The 21,553-nt window shown below is 37.2% G+C and overlaps 1 protein-coding gene across 1 annotated transcript; it reads right to left on the reverse strand.

Moving 5' to 3' along the window:
- Positions 1–5,157: 5,157 nt before the first annotated feature.
- Positions 5,158–20,813, reverse strand: LOC132325543 (WD repeat and coiled-coil-containing protein-like). Its single transcript, XM_059842972.1, has 3 exons — positions 18,796–20,813; positions 9,965–10,085; positions 5,158–6,990 (listed from the first exon to the last, which is right to left on the reverse strand). Exons 1-3 carry the CDS (start codon positions 20,713–20,715, stop codon positions 6,824–6,826), a joined length of 2,208 nt encoding a protein of 735 aa, XP_059698955.1. The 5' UTR covers positions 20,716–20,813; the 3' UTR covers positions 5,158–6,823.
- Positions 20,814–21,553: the final 740 nt, after the last annotated feature.

Consider the following 21,553-nt stretch of genomic DNA (forward strand, 5'->3'; position numbering starts at 1 on the left):
TTCAGCTGAGTTCTGTCCACTCTGTTGCAGTTCAGGAAAGACAATGCACACTGGCGTAGGGCAGAGAAACAAGATCCAGGGTGGATGTCTGTGAGAGGAGCTGAAGAGTGGTGTTGCACAGAGAAAAGGAAACTCAAGGGAGACCTAAAGGACAGAAAAGTTTTCAAGTATTTCACAGATAGCTGCCCCAAACAAGGATCTAAACTGTGAATAGTCAAAACAGACCGTCCAGACCTGGAGTAAAGACCCTGGAATAAAGCTCTATGCCAAGCTAATACTCTTGTGCTGCTGTGGAAGTGCTACAAAGTAAAAATCAGTCTCGTGACTTCTCAGTTTGTTGTATACCATAAGTAACACACAAAACCAGAACAGCATAATGTATATTGAAAATAAGATATACTCTTAAGAGTCTTTCCATTTTAAAATTGAGCTATGTAAATCAGCCATGTTGTAAAGAAGGATTTTTCATATGACGGCGTTTCTTTGGAATAATCTTTGCAAGGGCATTTCTAGGCATACGTCTTCAGAGCAAACAGTATCTTCTTTTAAATTACACATCCTTGTAACTGTGTTTAATCCAGAACCAAGCTGATACACAAATCACATAATTACAGATATTTAACAATATCTTGTGAAAGAAATTGTTCAAATCTTAATCTTTCTGGTAGGCATCTGGGTTCCCTTTTCCTTGTGCCACACTATATACACATTTTTTCTCCTTCTCTGTAAATGTTGCTGTGAGAACCCTTCCTTGTGCCTGTAAACAATTCAGTCCTAGATACTTCTGTCTCCTACAGATAAATTTTCTATTTTGCTTTTATGTAACTAATCTGCAAAAGTACTTCTTTGATCTTTGCTGCTGCTTAGGTTAATCCTGCAGTTCTGGCACACTGTTGTCATGCACAGTTTTCTTTTATGCTATTAAGAGGTTCAAGTGTTTTTAGATAACAGTGCATCAACGAAGATCAGTGTCACTACATTTTGTGCTGATAACAATATCATTGATATCTAAATAAAATGTTAATGAGGAAAGGTAGACATGGAAATTGAGATGACAGCTGTGTACAAGTTACATAAGCATAAGAATATTTACAAACTGAATGAAATCATGAAATGTTTGAAGTTCAAGTGAAACTTTGACAGTACTTTGCAGTGGAGTCAGTATTCTGACTTTTCTTTATTTGACTTAGGTGAACTAAGTTTCTGAGGGAAAGGTAGCAAGGGAAGCAATTAGCATTACACAAATCAGATGGTGTTATGCTGTCTGAGGTAGGAAACATGTAATAAATGCAACAAGCCAGATTGAAAATGCTCTGAAGTGTTATAGTTAAAAAGAAATTTATTGATATTTAGAGAGACATGGAATTCACTGACAGATGAAAGGAATGAGCTATGATAGCAGGAGGCATGTTAGTATTTGTTGGTCTGCCTTCTATGCTGGCACAGCTGTGCAGCCGACCTGTGGGTTAGATTGAGAAATGGATCCACTTTAAAAGTGTTTTGGTTGGTATTTTTAGCCCCATAAATGTTTGGGTCTGTGTATTTCCATCCAGTGACTGCAGGATGAATGAAGAGGGGTCCAATGGAGAGTAACAAGTCCTATCACTGGTATTGCTTTGGAAAACTTCAACTCAAGTTAAATTTCCATAAAGGCATCAGACCTTTTCTTACACAGCAAAAGTTTATTTTTTGGTGGCTAAAATTAGTCAATCATTGTGAATTTGGTACTATTTTTATAAAATAATGTTTGAGAACTGTGTCTTTCTATACTGCCTTTTATGTTTTTAAAATTTATTAAGTGTGTTTGATTGGAAGGAAGTGACTGTTGCCTCTGAAGTGACCTAAAGGTTTGCATTTGCCCAGAGTTTGTTTGGTTTTGTCTGTAGTGTCATCTTGTGGTGTTTGGGTGCTCTCCTGGCTGTGTGCTGCCTTGGCTGGTAAGATGCCATGGTCCTTGCACAAGAGGGGTGGATCCTTCCCACTTTGGAGACTCAAATGTCATTATGTCATGTACATCTGTGTCATTAGCTGGGGGGTAGTGGCAGCTTTCTCCTTATCCATTACTTAATAACACTGTCAGGAACTACTAAACCTCAGCAAAGTGAGTTTGCATTTAACATCAAGATTGTGAAATTGCCTGTTGAAAAAAAGGAAAACATAACATTGACTAATTAACATAAATATAAATATATGACATTACTATTAACATTAAACCGCTAATACATAAGTTGATTTCAGTTGTGTGTGACAATGGAAAATAAAGTAATACTTATATGTGTGAAATTTCAGAACTCCTGGGATCTACCTTGCCTAACTTCACATGTTTAAAATCAGGCCAGATGAGTTCAGCTCTAAAGGATGGGTTAGTGCTACCAGGTACTGTATGTTGGGTTTTTAAAGAACAAGTTAGATAAGCTGACAGGAGTTACTTCAGAATAATTTGCTCTGTTTTGTGTTAGAGAGATGGACTTTTCAGCAACATTTTGGGTGGGAAAATGGTCCAGGCCTTGTGGTTTTCTGTTAAGGCAGGAAAACCTGAAAGTAAAAATAGCTAAAAATAAGTTTATTATCCAAGCTTGGAAATACAGAGGAAAATGAGAATCGGGGGGAAGGAAGTTAGGCTTGATGATACTGATGATACTATTTCAGTGATTGAAAAGATATTAAAGAAATTCACATGAGTATAGAAAATGCTATTCTAGAGTAATAGAGGGGAAAATGGAAGAGCTAGTTGAGGGTAATGCAGGGCCTCCTTTGTACACTTCCTGCTGTGATATCTCATTTTTTAGCTGTTATAAAGAATAACAAAATAATATTTCATTGTGCAAAGTCAGCATCATAAATTAGCCAGCAGAATTTCAGATTATTTTGATTTTGCCTGATTTCATTTCTATATTGTTTTGTTATTGTTCTCATGAAGCCGTTTTAAAAATTAAAAAAGAAAAAGCCTATGTGGAATACATAACTTCTGTAGTAAGCATTTTGTCAAGAAGTGGGCCAGTAAAAAAAAAAAAAAAAAAAAAAAAAAAAAAAAAAAAAAAAACATGAAAAGAAAGCAGACTGTTGCATGCTTAGCAGGCAACTTATAGAAAGTGTAAGGTGAGTTTTAACTTTGAAGCAGATTATACTTTTAAGTAAAGCTGTAGCAACTCCTAAAAATATACAGGGATACATATAAATGTGCTGGCTAAAGATGCAGAGTAATTAAAATGGAAATTTAGACTTTGTGGTATGTTGTTTATTCCCCACAGGGGAAATGTTTTGGAGGAGCTGGTACCCCATTTAGACTTTTCAGTGCCACTGGTTTGGTGTACTGAGTGTCATTCTGCTTCTACTTCTAATTTAAGCTCCTAGTCTTCCTTGCTTTCCTCTGGTTTAATTACAGACTGCAGACTTCCCTGCTGGGTGGCTCTGGACACGAGCTTAACACCAGTAGTCTCCTTATTTTCCCAGAGGGCACTGTCCTTTCTGGTGGCTGTCTAGTCTGGTGACTGTCCTTTCTGGTGACTGTCTAGTCTGGTGACTGTCCTTTCTGCTGGTGAAAAAAGGAGCTAAAAAGGGGGTTTGGTGCTTCATGACATTTGGATAATCTGAACAACTCCCCTTTCCTACACTGATTGATTTTGGCCCTGTAAAATAGCATTTGGGGAGGATGGTGACTGCTTCTCAGTCTATGCTTTTGTCCTTTTCACAGTCTCCTCTCTGCTCAACTTGTTTAGTACAAACTCTCTCTCTCCACATGCCTTTATCACTGTTTTTGCAAATATCTTCTGTACAGCTTGTGCTTAATAGAGCAGTCGTCTTTTATCTCTCTTCTTCACTGATTCTCCATCTGTTCTCCATCCAAACCAAACCTGAAAATTTATCCTCTGCTTTGCATAAATCTCTTCAGCACTTCTTCCAGTGCTTTTATTGCTTTCAATTTAAACTTTACAGCCCTGTGATAGATACTACATTACTCTGCACTGTGCTGCTCTCCTTAATCATTATCTGCAAACAAATATTTCTTTGTTCAATTGTTGTCCATTTTTGAGTGTATCTATATGATTTAAACCCTTGTTTTCAAGCATATTTACCTAACAGCATATTCATAAATATAGGAGCAGTTCTCTTCTTCAACATTATACAGTTTTAATTGATGTACAGTATTTTTCCTAAGCCTTCCTATAAAATTTTAAGTGTCCAACAAGATAAACTGGAATCCTTGTTCGTTACCAGACTACTTGTGCTGGCTGATGATGGCACTTTCAGGTAGAATGGCTCCTACTTAATCTTTGAATCATACAGCAGGGAAAACCATGTCACCAATACATAACAAATCCAGAAATTCATTAAGCATCACACAACTAAGTTTGTAATTTTACTGCTAGTTACTCCCTGAAACTGTTGTGTCATCTGAATATTTGTCCTTTTTTAGCTCCACCAAACAGAACCAAACCAAACTTTGATAGGTGTTCAAAGAATCTCCTTTGATTTCTGATCTCAACACTCAGATTATTTTACAGAAGAGTAATGCATGAAAAACTAAACTGGTAATATGACAGAATGACAAATAAATGTCTGATTATAAGTCCTGAGGGATCTTTAATGCCTGTATAGTTGCTGATCTCTGCGAGTTCAGTTTTTCCCCTTCCTAGAGTTCCCCTGTAACATTTTCTGTGTTTCATTAGCTTCAATTCTAGCAGACCAAACTATGAGATTAGCACTCATAGAAGATAATATTTCAGAAAAAAATTTCGTTGTAGTTTTTTCCTTTATTTGTCCCTAAGTAGACCTCTAAAATAGATCCTCCCATCACTCTAGTGAGTTATAATTAAGTTTTATTTTGCTTGGACATTACATAAGCATTGTAAATACCCAAGATTTATGAGACATAAGGATGTTATTCAAGGGTATTTGCAGGATTAGATACATCTGCTGCCTTGAAATGTGCTATGTCCTTTAGAAATCTGATCATGTCTTCCCTCACCATGCTGTGTCTGTTAACCTTCATGTTACTTATTTGATTTCAGTGATTTGTGCTGATTTCAGTAAAGGAAAGCATGACTTACATCAAACTCTTAAAGCAGTAGTAATACAAATACCCATTTGAACACAATTCTAATGCAAAGAAGCAGGAAATCCAATTAACCCAATAACTATAAAGTAACTGATGTGTTTAATACTTAAAAAGTCATATTTATTTGTTGTTTAGGGTTTTTTTTTACAATCAGGAATGCTTCTTGAGGCTGCTTATAGATATCTTTACAAACAAGGTAGCACAAATATATTCCATGGTATTGCATGCCTGTGGTTATTGGTGATTTAGAATGATGATTCCTTTGTCCCTGGGAAGATACTTGCATGAAAAAGACATTTGATTCAATTACATGAAGGCTGTTTACTTATTTCAAGAATTGAAATAGTTTCTTATGAGATTCCTGGCTGCATCACTGCAATGGTACTAGTGCCAAGCCTCCAAACCCATTAAGGTCCTTCAGAGCATAGCTCTACTGTCTTGATCCAGCCTTTGTTTGGGGTGAAGTATTGTAACTGAATTGTAGTATCTATGCCCTATGAATGGGCTTGCCACAGTTCCCAGGAAGGGAGACGAGACTCCCCAGGAGTATAAACAAGACCCAAAATTCACAGTATGAAAAATAACTCCTAATAGTAGCTTGAGTGTCCTTCCTTGTCTGTTTCCCTGGCTGTACAGAGTGAAGCAGGAACGACTTTCCACGGTTCCAGCAGTACAAAATGCCCTTGCACACATGGCTGCTCACTCTGCTTTATCCTTCTCTTTGCATTTAGATGAGGAAAAATTAGGGAGGGCATTAAGTTCTTTTCTTATGCCTATTTCTATCACCATAATCACAATAGTTTCATTCCCATGGACCTGTCTGCCTGACTCTCACCTGTATCTGTATTGTCTCTTGTCTCTCAGGGTGAGGTTCACCTGGCTAAAAGCAAATGTTTGTGTTCAAACCAGTCCCCCAGCTTGTGTTTGCAGTCAGTGGAAAGGAACAGGCACTTACTTATTTAACAGGGACAGTTCACCACAATCAGTTTTAGAAGTCTCTGTTAGGGCATGAATAATCTGCTGTAGAAGTGCTTTTCTTTTTCTGACTGATCATGCAGGAGCGTAGATGAAATGTTCAGTGTATACACCTGCATTTAGCCAAATGAAATTTACATTCAACATCTTTGATCCTCAATTTATCTTGCAAGATTTTTTCTTTCTCTTCTGTGTGCATGTATAAATCTACATGCTGTGTAAGACACTGACAGGAGACAGTGATGCAGCCTTTTTAGTAATTGAACATTTTCATATAAAAATTAGGCATTTCTGAAAATGTTGCAGGTTTCCATGGGATCCAGCTGGAACAGAAAAGAGGCTGAGACAATTTTCTTTTTTTTTTTTCCTATCCTTGTTTTCCTTAATGAATATAAAAGCTCTTTAGTTGTATTTGTTGTATTTTCTTCAGGTTTTATGTTAAACTGTACACCTGCACCAGCTAGATTTGTTGTTACTGCATGATTTTTAGCATAATACTGCTCCTTCAAGAACATCCTGGCCTCAGTCAAAGTAGACAATAGTTTCTTGGCTCCAGCCATTAATAACAGCAACTGTGGTGATCTTCACTGGAGGTCCAGTCCTTCCAAAGGAATAGTGAGGGTCCAGCCAACCCGAGGATGTAGCTATAGTGTAACCATGCCACAGATTTTGCAGTTACAATACACAGAAAGTAGTGAAGACAGCTTTCTAGTCTCTCAGTGTCTGAGAGCACAGAATGTCTCTGTATTGTAGGAGAAGAGAAGGTCATTGGGGTTCTTTGTTCAGAAATTATGTCACTCTGCTTGGTGGTCGCATTGGGATGCTTTTTTTGTGGGAGTGACCTCCACAGACTTCTGAACTGTCAGTTCCATCCCTTATGATTATCTCTTGTGTGGCTTTGAATATTAATGGCACAAAGCCGTCCTTGTCTGCTGTGAGCACAATCCAAGAAGAGCCTACAAAAATTAAGCAAGAAAAAGAAAATGAGTGTGCTGCTGTGGTTACGTAAATGTAGAAGCACGTTTCTAAAAGTCAGTGAGCATGCAGGCAGAGCAGGGTTTCTTTTTGTGCACTAAAGCCTTATTACACTAATGACATTAAGGTCTGTCAATCCATGCTCAACACACCTTTGTGAAGATGCAGTGAGGGGTTAAATGAAAGGTCTTGCAAGGTTTGAGGCATTTTGTCCCTTATTTAAATTAAGTTCAAACACAAGGTGCATCTTTGCTAGTTCTAATAAACTAAAAGTATCTTCATCTTCTGAAAACTCAGCCAGCCTATCAGCTGGCTTTTGTTCTAATGACATCTGCTTAGCCTTTTTACTCATCGGCTCTACCCAAATGATGAAGAGATTAGAAAAAATGGAAAAGTTGCCAACAAAAATTATTGTGCTGTACTTGTTCTAGAAAGTGGTAGGGGTCCCCATCTCATTACTGTCAAACCAAGATTGTTCCATATGTTTTCAAATTCATATAGCAAATAGAAGAAAGTTACACATTTAAGATGATTTACAAAATATGACTTACAAAAGCTGCTACAGTAAAATTTCTTATCTTATAATTATTTATAGAGTCTTCTCCTAAAGAGAAGGAACAAAATATGGATGACATTTTAAATCCTTTTTTTTTTTTAAAGAAAAGGACAAGATTTAAAAATCAAAATACTTCAAAACCTTTTAAGTTCTCTTTCTGTATTGCATAGAAGAAAATAAACGCTTCCCCCCCCTTTTTTTTTTTTTTTTTTTTACTTTTCTTAGCAAATTGTCTTTAAAATGAAGCTATATTTATTTTCTTTCATTATTCATCTGGCTTTCTTTCTCTCTGGATATTGCAGTTCTCATAGAAGAAAAGTGAATTATCTTTTTTCTTCCAGTTTGACACTATATGAAAAAAAAAAAAATCTGTGGCAACTTAAAACCATTAGGGGAGTCCTTATATTACACACTTTCTTTAAAGCATGTGGTTCTGTCATTATTGAACAGGGGCATTAGCTGGGATATGAGAGAAAGAAAGCCTTGATAGGTTCTGTGTTGGGATTTTAGATTTTGGGATATAAAACTGGTTTTGAAATGGAATGTGAAAAAAGGAACTGAAAAAATCTCAATGAACAATCCTTATTTTTGTAAGTCATAACAAAGCATGCTCCTGGAAAAGGTAAATCTCCCCTTCTTTAACCACTAACAAAGCACTTTTGCAGGCTAGTTGTGTGTTGTCATGTCACCTGTTACATCATAAGAAGATTGTCTTTCCAAACCATGGATCTTTAATCTTCTGCTCTAAATACTTTCTTTCTAAATCTGAACAGACTTCAGATTCTCTGAGCAGTGGCCCTGAAAGTGGAAGTTCTGTGGTCCAAATGGATATTCCATTGTTGATCAAATTGATGAAGCATACTTTTGTGTCAGACTTTTGGAATTATTTTCATCCATTGAAATGATGGAAATTCTCCGTGTCATTGATAACACTTGCTTGGAAGCATATCCCACAGAATATTTCAATGGAAAAACCGTGTGCAGAGTGCAGTACCCTTTTACTGTGAACAATTATTAGGATGATATGCCAAAAAGAGAGACTCCTGTGTGCTGCTACCAGGGCACTACACAAGAGGCTCTGTTTAGCACAGGTAATGGTATTACAGTCCTGGGCTTAAAGTGCAAACAATGAGGCCGAGCTCATTGCTCTTGTAACTCTGATGATCTCAGCAGCATTGCTGTGGACATGAATTTGACTTACAGTTGTGCTGCTTTTCCCTCCAATCTATTAATGCTTAAGTGTTTACTCATAGTAAAAATGGCAGGCTATCATAATACAAGCATGCTCTTCATGACATACCCTTTAATTATATAGTATTAAAGGATGGGAGTGATATTTTTAAACTTTGCATTTAATATTTATCTCTTGTGTCAAAAGAAACTTTTAGGAAAATAAGGAACTACCATCTAGAACTGAATAAAGAGCTACACAACCACTTCTGCTCCAAACCTTATAATTTTGCAGGATTTTGGTGAGTTTTAGAAAGATTTTTGTTTCAATTTCTGTTTTTGCTGAAAGCATACAGACTCAATATCAGAAAATCTGAGCAGAAAGAGGGATATTAGGATGATTCTGAGACATTATCTTTTTGATATCTCTGAATTCTAATACATGAAATTAAGGAGAGGTGTTCTGCTAATTAAATATTCAACTGCTCTATAGAGCTGAAAATATCTTTTCTCAGTTCCCTTGTTTATTATGGGCATTTCTTTCCAAAATCAAGAGCTGGAAGTACAGGCCAAAATGGGCTCCTCCTTGCCCTGCAGCTCTGAATCATGTTCCTGCAAAAACCCGCTGGGAAATAGCTCAGGTCTCAACAGCAGTAGAGTTTTTTTGTATAAGTAGAGTGCTTCCACTGCACTGCACAGTCAAGGAAGATTCTGGAAAATGGAACATGCATGGTGGGTGGTAAAAATGGGAGATTGGCAAATAGAAACATTGAGCTTCATTTTTCATCTTACATTAAAATAATCCCAAATGCTACTTTACATATATATATATATATATATACACACATCATATTCTGAGAGTGAATTTTTCTCCAACCTATATGCTGTTGTCAGGGCTGAGACATGCTAGTAAGGATGGGTGAAGCAAAATGCCAAAAGGTTTCAGGAAAGCAATTCTTCCAGGTAGCATGGTTTACTGATTATTTTCTCAGCCTTTCACTGCAGAGGCACCTAACATAGTACTCTAATAGGTAGTTTTGCAATTACTTAGCATTTAAATTATTTCAAGAGACTCTGCTGTATTTCAGACAAGGGAAAACACACATTTGCCAAAAGAAGTTAGTTAGCTCAGTTTACTAAAGTCTGGGGTAATTATTCTGTCACAAATGCCTCTTTTATATGCTAAAAATCTCAGGTGAAACCAGATAGCAGAAATGAAAAGAACATACCGTGTTTCATTTCAATAACAGGCAGATCAAACAGCTGCTGGACTAAACTCAAATGGATCTTGCCATCACAGAGGAGGACGTCTTTTGTTTCTTCAGTAACTGATCCGTTTGAAAAGCTTTTCTTCATATCCATGTATGTAAAAGAAAAGATCTAGTTAATGGCTTAGACATCGAGCCTGAGTACTTATAACCATTCTTCTGCTCTTACTCCTTTCAGTACTTTAGCCATTTTGCCTTTTCTTTGCCTGTCTTTCCTACAGTTTAAAGATGACATCATCATGCAGGACCATTCTAAGCACAATCTCATAGTCCCATGTGAGGAGGATTAAAATGCCTCTTTGGTTTTTGCTTTGTGAGCTTCTGCAGCTCACAGCTGCCTCAGCCCTGTAGGTGTATTGTCCTGGGCTGGGCATCTATGTGTCTGTTGGGCCTCCCTGCCTGAAGCCAGTTCAGTGGAAGGGAATGTATCAGGCCTGAAATAATGTTGTTCCAGATGCTGCCAGAGTAAATGAGTACTCTGCTCAGTTTCAGCTGTATGTGTGGGTGGGTTTGAGAACCATTGGGCAGCTATTCCGCCCTGGCAAAATAACCTCAGGTTTATTTTGGCACAGGGAGTATTCCAGAGACACTGGACCTAGCAACAGTCTCTGAAAAGCTGTCACATCAGGGTAGCTTGGGAATCCTGTGACTTGCTTTGAGAGGGTGGGAATGTATTGATTTATAGCCTTGGAATTTGCTCTGATATTCACTGAAAGAACACACTTGAATATAAAGGTGGCTTGTTTGTGCTTCATGAAATTTAGGTGGCCCTGAGAACATCTTTGTGTATCATCTGTATGGTTACTGCAAGGTGCAAGGACAAAAATTGTTGAGCTACTATGGTCATGGAGTGGACATATATTTGAACTTCCATTTTCCTATCTGCTATCATTTAAAAGTCCTTTTAACACTGAAAATTTTCCAATGTTATTATGAAATAGATGTGGATGGGACATTTTCTTCTAAATAATATTGCTAAATAATATTTCTATACTTTGTCCTGTGAACTGCATTTTGTTCTTTACATGCTCTCTCCCTCTGTAGTTCCATGTGTTGTGTTTTGCTTTGTTGCTTTTTCTTTGGCATCTTTATGTTTCCAATACCCCTGGATTTTACATATTTGGACAGAATGGACAGTCTATTTACCCAATTTCATAGACCCTTCTGTTTCGTACATTCAAAAGGGATCCAAGGTGATATTTCAGAATGGTTTGACAGGATCTCATCTATTCTAACTCCTGTTCTAGTCCTACTCTGTCTGTGTCTACTTCACAGCCTTGAATTTTTCTTGCTAATGTAAAACTTATGGTTGAATGAATTCACAACTGCGTCTTCAATTTGTGTGCACAGAAATCTAACCTCTGACTAAACAAATGTCTCTTGTAATGCTTGTCTTCACTTCTAATTGTGCTGTCTTTTGACAGTTGCTCTCTGTGAATATGTGCTTTTTTGCTGTGTAACAACCTTTCTAAATCAATCCCTTTCACTTTTCTGTACACAGTATCTGTGCTGTCATGCAACTGCATTGAATTCTGTAAATCAGAATATCTGCTGACTGTTGCAAATGTCCTTTCCCCCACTCTGCTATTATTTACTCATGCAGATAGTCTATGGCTGATTGTTATTTATTTATTTATTTATTTATTTTATTAATAAGAACCATAAAAAATATTTTTCCATTAAATATGTTAACTTTCCAACTTTCAAATGTCTTCTCATTTTTTTTCCACATTCAAAACAACCAGAAATTTATTGGTGCATAATTAATGATGGACATACCTAAGGAATACATCAAGGAAGTATCATTGTCTTAGTCATAAACCTATAGCAGCTTTTTGTTACATATAACTATATCAGAAAAGTTCTTTGTCATTCTTAGGTATTTCTAAGTTATGTAGTACTGTATTCTATTGAACCTAAACACACCTGAAACTCAATGGGATGAATGTTCAGCAGTGAGTGTGTGCTTTGCATAGGCATTGCAAAGGTCCTCTTTGCCCGTGCAGGTATTTGTGCAAAGCTTTGTTTGTGGACTAGCACATCTAACAACTATTTCATTTTCCTGAGTTCAGGTTGGAATAACAGAGTTTATTCAAACTGGAACTTCAGTTCATGAATTATAGAAAAAAATGAACTGTACATGAGACAAGCTCATTGCCTTGACCCAAGTGGTCCATTTTTCACACAGATATCCTTCAACTCAATAATTATCAGAAAAGAATCTAGCTTTGTCTGTCTTGACTTGAAATCAGTTGAATGGAAACGTATACTCAAGATGATTTTGTTCTAGTTTGGTTCCTATATAGCATTGCGCATTATTATTGGAACAGCCATTGGAAATGGAAGACATTTTTGTATACACAAAACTGCACAACACCTACTTTTTATCCTAAACAGTTTTTCAAGGACAGACCTGAAAGATCAAGCCTCGTTTTTTTGTCTTTCATCACTTGTCAGTGTTCATATGAGCTATTTTCTCTGTCACATGCTTCTGTTTATAATATAACAAACATAATCATCTTATACATTTTTTTTGACTTTTTACAAATTCTGTCAGATCAAGAATCTTTCTCTGTTATAGTCTTCTAAGGATTTAGCCTTTTTGTTTGATGCTTAGGTTAAGTGATGATAGTGTGCCTTCTCTTGGAGGAATGTGTTCACAGATGTCACATCACAGATTAACTGATTTAAACCTGTACCTTCTTGTGAGGCAGGTAACCCTTAGTATCCCCTTTTTATAGATGATCATACCATTACACAGGGAGCTTAAGAGATTTAGTCAAGGTCATGGGAGTATTTTGTGACAGAGTTAGAAGTACAACTAAAATACCAACTTGCCTTGGTATTTCCCACTTTCGTGCCATAACCCATAACAATTTTCTATTCAAATCTAGATTTAATCCACCTCTTCCCAAAATCCATGTCTGATTTTGCTATGTTGTTATTTATCTCAACAGGAATCAGAGGACTTGAAATTCCCAGATTAAAATCCCTTGTGTTAGTTGCTTTATCCTAGAACAAAGTTTATTGGTAGACAAAGAACATGTTAATCACAGAAGAAACAAAGGTATTTCCATATATATTAGTTGTATATTTTCAGATTAAGTTTCTTTAGCCAACTTCCTGTAGTATGTCAAATCCAACTCTCCTTCAACAAAAACCCAGCAAAAAGAAATGGTCAATTCAATAATTGTTTTCCTTCACCCATGTCAGCCTGCCCAGATCAGATTTTACAGCCTATAAAGGTGTTCTGGGCAGCAGCCAGCCTGTCACAGCAGTGCCAAACTGTCTTTCAAAACTCACATTGCAAATATGTAGGAGAAAAACATCATTTGCTAAGGCAAAAGAATTCCTGGATGAGATGTTATATATCTCACATATTTCATACTACATAATAAGTGAACGTGCCTTCTCTCCCTTTTCTGAACCCCACTGGGCAGTCAGCTGGAACTGGTTCTGCCTCTTGACCTTTTCTTCATTTTTCTTGCATTTCCTAATGCACTGCTTACACTCTCCTGCATGCTGAGATCATCTTAATAAACTTAAATTCACCAACTGATGAACCAGTGAGGTAAATGAGAATGTGCTACCACTCAGAATTCTTTTTATTGACACTGGGTTAGCGATCAGTTGAAGTCTCAATGTGTTCTTCTTGCCCATGGATGTCTAGGAATGTAAAATGTTTTTCAGATGAGACCTGCCAGCTGTGTGCCCAGTGCTCATTACCTGCTGAAGGATATGCCTCACTGTTGTGCCCACACACTGCCTTTGTTCTTTCCATACCAGTATTGTATTTTAAATTCACAGTCATCTTGTAATCACATAACATATACAAAGCAAGGATTTCATCTCTTAATCCTGGAATATATTACTGTGCACTTTATATTAGTTCATTTCATTAATTTCAATCCTTTTTAAAAATTTGTTCTAGATGTTAAATATAGTCATCAATTTACAAGTGTAAAATCCAGATCCTTTACTGAAAATATTAGACTTTATGTCATATGCGGATTTTATAAGCATAACTCAGCAGATCATTAATGAAACTTTTATATGACACTGAAAATCCAGCATGAGAAAATCAACTAGTAATTTTTTCCCTTTTCTTCTATATTGCTGTAACTATTACCATCTCCATTGCAGCTAATTCCTTAACCATCTTATTTTTCTTCTATTAATCCTAATTCTCTGCTGTTGAACAAATAATTTCCCCTGTGGCATATTTCAAGTACTGTACTGAATTACAGGTATTTTAAATATTCTTCATCTCCTTTGTGGTAATAATCTGTTCTTTTATTAGGGAAAGGTATCAGGTTAGCACATGCATTGTACAGTGAATAGTGCTGTAGTTGTCTAGGATTCTGTTTTCATTTTTTTACATCCCTGATTTCAAAAGTGTTGTGCTCCACTGGTGATTTCAGGTTTGATACCTTAGTACCCATTAGTCAGCTTGCTTTTACCTTACCCCAATATTCATTGTGCAGGATGAGAAAAAGCTAGTAGATTAGCTAGATGTGGGAGTTCTGTCCCAGAAGACAATGAAAAGACACTTTAAACAGCTAAGGAAGAGAGCATTGAAGAGGAAGGAGAATTATGATTTACAGTCTCACTGCGCCTCGTGCAGCATTGCCACAGGTGGTGTTCATTAGGTTTGACAGCTTGCACTGCTCCCCTTCCCTGTCATTATTTCTACTGTTGCTGTGATTCCTGCCTGCTTTTTGGTAGATTCTGTTTTTATTGTGGTGGAGATATTGATATCTTTTCTTTCCTTACCCTTATGTGGGACATTCCAATTGCAACCTTAATTAACCTGGCAGAGAAGCATAAGCCTGTAAAATGTTTATGCTGGAAGAGATCTGAGGTGATCAGAGGTGCTTAAATCCCAGGGCAGTTTGCATTTATAGGGCACATCAGCATTCCTGGTGACACCATGCTTGGATTTCTCTCCTCTTTGCTCTCTGCAGCTACTGTTTCAGGTGTATTGTCATCTAAGATACACCTTTTGTGCTTCCATGATCTTTATGTGTGATCTCTGCTTTCTTTGTGCAGTATGATAACTTGACTCTATTTTTGACATTGAGTGTTCCTTTCCTTTTGCACCTGCAAAACAAATCATCTGCTCTAACAAAAGGAATTGTGTCTCCTCTACAGACCCTGCTTGTCTGCTATTGATCAGTTTCAGAATGCCGTTGACAGAATTTGTTCATAACAAATTCCTCAACCTTTGCTCAAAATGTTATCCGTGCATTAATCACACAAATCCCTCAACCTTTGCTCAAAATGTTATCCATGCATTAATCACAATTTCTCTTGCCTACTGCAGGTCTTTCTTTTACAATCATCCTAAATCTCTTGTTTCTAAATTTCAGGATAGCTGACTAGTTTCTTACTCCAGGGAGCAGTCATATCAGCTTCCTCTTCCATCATTTTCATGACTTACTTTCTATTGCTCAACCCGAGTCAAAGTTGCCCTTTGGATTTCAGAAGGGTTCATGGTCTTATTACAGCTCATCATTTCAGCCTGGTTTTTGCTCATTTTACGGTGCCCCCCATATATTCCCCCTTCTTTACATCATGTATTTCTATCAGAGCTTTGCTGCCATATGTTTGGATCCTTTCTGTTCATCTCCCAGATATGTGTAAAAAAAAAACCAAACCCATGTTTATTTTGTAGCTGACCTTTGTAGCTGTCAATAAAGCTTCCTATAGTAAATTGTATGAAGATACTATAAAAGTACAGATTGACTTATGTACAATTATTGGTCTGTGCTAAGAAAAGAAAGTCATTGTGACTAATTGCTGAAAATGTATTATTTCCTGTTTAATTATGCAATATATGCTATCAGTGATATAAACTTTTGACATCATACTGCTTGTGAACAAAATGTAGGAGTTTAAAGATGTTCTTCAGATTAAAATGAATGTTATTCCTCCTGGAGAAGTTTGCATAAATGCCTTTAATTTGAGATCCAGATTGGCTTTATTTCCACTGTAATTAGCTTTTGAATGAGACTAGTTTAAATATTCTGCAGCTGTTTCTTTTCTGGGGGAAAGGGATGATAAAAGTATCTTTTTGCAAAATGAAACAGAAAAAAATCTGTGACAGATCCTCTTTTATTTTTTTTTCTTTTAAATAATGTCTTCTTATTGCATTTGTCGGTCTGCCCTCCCCTGAATCACAAACCTGCATGTGATGAAAGAGCAATAATATTTGCTTTTCAGGGTTGAATGATCAAGTTACCTCTGGTGGCTGAATGCTATTACAGAAGTGATAGTGCAGTGACATTTCCAAAGTGTGAATGATCGTGGTTTTCTTCTATGGCTATGGGCTACAAAGAATACAAATTCTGGTAGCACTGCATAGATGTGACATCAGAGGAGTTGCAGGCAGACTTGCACTAACAGGATAAACAAAGGTTTCGAAGATGTTAAATGAGCAAACATTATGAATTATTTAGTAATAAATGTTTCTGGTTTTTTAGTTCCCTAAGCAGAACAGGAAATACACATAAATATGTCAATAATGCTTCTGCACAACAGTGTTCATAATTGCTCATTAATTATTGCTCCATTTTTAACCATTATATTTTAAACTTTCATTTTATTTTTTTAAATGTATAAATATGGTTATGCAGTTCTGGTAATTATATTCTTTAGTGCAATAGATTTCTCAATCAAGACTGTGCCTCTGCTGTGCTGGGGATTATAGAGACACTTAAGAATACATGCACTTGGCACAAAGAGCTGGAAGATAATGGCCATATTATTGACTGGACTGCAGTGCTCCTAAAGCTTAGAAAGTTTTCCACTGGCTGATATTTATATCATAAAGCAATAAAGCTATTTCCTGACTTTTTGCTCTGTGAACACAGAGTCTGGCTGGAACTCACAGCCCAGCTGGTCTCTGAGCTCACAGTGCACTAAACAACTCCTGAAGGAGGAACAAGGTTCAGATGTCTGAATATAAACTAATCAAAACAACTATTTCTCTGAAAATTATTAGCTGCCTATGAAGCAAATATTTCCCTGTCTGTAGACCTTTCTGCCAAGTCTATTTTTCATTATTTTTTGGCATCATGCTGTGATCCTGTTAGATTTCAGAAGAGGGGCTGAACTATTCAAGGCATTAGTCGAGACTTCCCCAGGAAAGCTGTGTGTGGGAAGGCATTAGTGGCACTTTTTCAAGTCATTGTAATGCGGAGCTAGCAGTGCTTGCTGCTGGCTTAATGTGAAACTAACCTGTTCAGATAAATAAGTATTCCTTTCTAAACATGGTTTTTCTAGCAGTGTTTTAGAAGCACTTAATTTTTTTGTTGATCTTTCCAAAGAAAAATAGCAGGTTAACTAATTCTTACTTCTAGTGCAAGCACGTGCACAGTGACTTCAGATCTTAGATTAATGTTATGTATCACAAATAAAACTTCTCTTGGGAAAGGTTAATCCAATTGACTCCTAGAAACAGGGCTGCTTGCTAAATAAATAAGTTGATTTATGTTAAGAAATCAAAATTAATTTGAACATACTGGAGAACAGAAGGGCTTGCTTCTTGGCCAATAAAATCCTAAATTATTTAAAATAGACATGCTACTTTTCCACCAGAATTTGTATAATGTGTTCAAGTTAAATTATTGACTAATTCAGATTGAAAGCTTTGCTTTTATCCAGACAATCCAACACACCAGAATCTGTTTAAATGTCAGGTAAACACTTGCTAGAAAGTAATGACCATGATTGAATTGAGTCACCATTCCCTTAATGACTGTTTAAGCAGGGGTACTTAGATGTCTATATAGATTCCTTTAAAGTTAAAGGAAGTAAAATTTGCTTCAGCATCATCACAATGCAGTGTGATGCAGTGTAATGCTGCTTATGTTGCAGTGGATAATAATGCATTTATAATTGGCATCTACATCCTGAAAGGGATACCAGTTTTATCACTACCATCAGCATGTTCAAAAATCTGATCAGTATGATGTTAGTATTCCTGTGAATAATATTAAAAACCATAGATAGAAATAATTACTCAACCTACATTCCTTAGTTGAAATTCTTATTGAAGCTAGGAGGAAATTTGCCAAAACAAGGGTAGATAGGAACAGGATGGTTTGAAATTCTTGTATTTATCTAGTGAAATCATAATTACATATTGATGGATTAGAAGGTTTTTGTTTGTTTGAGGGTTGGTTTTTTTTCTGAAAATTTTAAGTGGTTATGTTTTACAAATTGAGTACATCTTATTTTGCAAAGAATAGTGTTGAGAAATCAAAGCAGAAATAAGCCAAATTCATGTCATATCCATTTAATTTTTCTATAAATTGAGATTCAGTACTTTGTTTCAGTCCTCCTGTGAGTCTGGCTATCTTCAGACTCTGGATTTGAGCTCAGGTTTAAATTTATTACATTTCTGGTGAGCTACTGTAGCCCCCATTCATCAGCTTATCTCTGCACTAAACTAAAATATAAGTCTTTTGTAGATTAACAACTCTGGCTCTGTTCTCTCTGACAGATGCACACAAAATCAGCCAGCATCCAAGACAATTGTGCATGATCAAAGAATAAACAGACAAATCTCCCATGCTGAGTATCCTCTAAATTATCCACATCATCCTGAGTTGTTGTTCCAATGACAAATTATAATTCCATTTTAAATTAAGCTTGATTCCAAACCAAGGTTATATTTCTTATGGGTTGATAAGAATAAACTCCATCCTCTTGCTTTAAAGCTAAATAAATGCAAGATTGTTTAAAAATTTGGTTCCTATCACAGTATTTCTAAGCTGACAAAAAGTTACCTGGTAGGTGACATGCACGACAGGCGGTTCCTGGGAGCACGGGTAGGCTAAAGAAATCCTCCTGCCATTCCTAGCCAAGTCTGTTATTTCAGAAAGACTCAGCTGTAACTCATTGAAACTGCCGCAAAGTCTCTCTAAATTTCTAGATATGTGACTCATTCCCCTTTCACTTGGCAAATTGTTGTTTTTAGGAGAATTCGATGCTTCTTGGATCACATTGAACTGCACTTTAGGGGATGTTGGTCTGCTGGAAATCCTGCTGGGTGATCCAAAACCACGAAGAGACACTGAGCGATTCATAGGTTCAGCATCCAATGTGTCCAAGGCCACCGAGGAGTCACCTGGGAGCCTTTTTTCATCCAGGTCACTCACACTTGATGAAGAGCTCTGTTCATAACTAGGGCTCTTTACTTCTTCAATAAGTCTTCTCCTGCCACTTGGAGACTGAATAACTGTGCTTCTTGGTATTAACAACTCCCTGCTTTGAGGTTGGTCTTCTGTGGCAAAGTTCTCAAAGAATTTTCTTTTGCCAGGTATATTAACAGAGGATTCAAAGTTATATAACATATTCTGCTTAGTCTCAGGCAATGCTGAAGAATTTTCTTCCAGCATCAATTCTTTGACCATAAGACGCATTACATACCTGTCTGAACTTGAAGATGGAATGAGATTAGGATCAGGGAACCTCTGCTTGCCAATCAGAATCAATAAGAGTTTATCTGTTAAAAAGCATAGGCCCTTTGGTCTTTCATTTTTTTCCAGCTGGATTTGTTGAATGTGAGGCATGGAGGAAGAGGTTACTGAATACACCAGAACAATATTAGAAGTATTAGAGGCTACTGCCACAATCTGAGCTCTAAGATCAAAAGCCATTATATCAGGAACCAAAATACCAGGGATGGTGACTTTTCTGGTGGTTGTTACCTTCCTCTCAAAAGTCACCAAGATCAAGTGAGAAGAATCTTGACCATTTGTTGCTGCAGAGTCTTTACGTTTCAGAGTAATGAGAGGACTGGGATCAGACCGACGGTGGTTTGCAAGGATGTGGGTCAAATCCACAGGACCTGATGAAGAAGAAGCAACTGAATCAACACCTGATCTATCTGAATCTATGGACTTTCTTCGTGTGTCCATGGAGTATTCCTCATCACCAAGCACCAAAGCAGACTGTGAGATTAAAGAAACAGCTTCTGTACCAGAGGGAATATCAAATGCAATGCCCGCATTGATACCACAGATGTTATCTAAAGGAAGCTCAGTAGCTACAGCAATTTGGAAATCCAGAGTGGCTGCTATAGCGCAGATATAACCTCCCACATCAAAAACTGGGCAAAAGGAGCAGATATTTAGAGTTTTCTGAGCATTATCCCATATGTAGGAGTGCAGGGTAGTGCCTATAGCAACTACTAAACGATTACCATCCTTAGTCCAGCAAGCACAGTGGATGAGTCCGCTGCTTTTGATCTCTGCCTTAACCCGCGTATTGTCAGTACGAACGGCGTGCAGGACTGAAGCGTCTCGTTTTGTAAGCACAGCCAAGACCTCCTTCTTTGGATGCCAGACACAGCCCTGAGAAAGCAGTGGAAATGGCTCACCAACTTCACAAGTCTGAGAAATCAAGGGCTTTTTCTTCTCTGCACTGCTGTAGACCAGCTGCCAAATGCTTACGTGCTTTTTGTGCTGAACAGCGAGCAGAGCCGGGGTGTCTGTAGAGCAATATGGGCCCCAGTAAAGCCCATGCACATGTTCAAATTGACCAAGAATGCTTGAATCTCCAAACTTCAGCCCTCCATTTTGATAGTATAAAGTAGTCAGTATCACTTGCTTCCCATCTGTCCAGGCAATCCCATGCACAGGGTGGATAGCTTGATATAAAGCATTGAGGCCGGTTCTCAGCAGCTTTGCCTTTCCCAGATCCATCTTTTAGCCTTTCTTTCTAATGAGGATAGTTCCAAAATAGAGAATCCATGGAATTCACTTGCAGATCACCATGAGAAAGTTTTTTCTCATGTCTCCTTCCCTTCCTTTCCAGCATCAAGCTACTAATTTTCTGCTAATAATCCAAGAGACTATATTGTGAACTCCTTCTCAGGAGGCCTGCAGCTGCTCTTCTAAGTATAAATCCATGTCAAAGCTGCTTTGGCTATGTCTTTTCCTGGGAGGAGTTATCATCTTCATGTGATTGCTAACAAGGTTTAACCAATTACTGTGTGTTTTCGTAGAGGGCTATTTTTAACTCTTCAGTGCTGGGAATATATTTAAAAATAACACTAATACCTTGACCTTCAGTGAATGAAGGTCTTTACCAAAGAGAGAGATCATAAGCCTAAGTATTAAGCTACAGCCTGAAATAATGACCTGGCACTTCTTTCAGCCAGCCTTTGAAGGATGAAAAGATTTAAACATAACTGAGAACGGTACAAAGCAGATTGCAATCTGTGATGGGCAGCATCTTTCAAAGAGACAAGATCTGAAATGGCTATGAAAGGAAAGTAGAAAAGGGAAATCATGCTCTGTTCTATTAGTAGTTACAAGAGAACAGAGGAAGGTGACATGAAAAAAAAAACTAACACCCAAACTAAAAAGCCCCAAATACATAGTCTAGAAGCAAAGAGAGCTGATTAGTGATTAGTGTTTATTTTACTGGGACATACTTCCTAGCCACAAATATATATTGATTTCTTTCTTGGTCTTTCCAGCCACCTATATCTGAGGGCTGTTCCCTCATTATACAGACAGAATGCAGAGAGGAATCCAA

The sequence above is a fragment of the Haemorhous mexicanus genome, chromosome 3, assembly GCF_027477595.1.
Source record: "Haemorhous mexicanus isolate bHaeMex1 chromosome 3, bHaeMex1.pri, whole genome shotgun sequence".
Classification (NCBI taxonomy): domain Eukaryota; kingdom Metazoa; phylum Chordata; class Aves; order Passeriformes; family Fringillidae; genus Haemorhous; species Haemorhous mexicanus.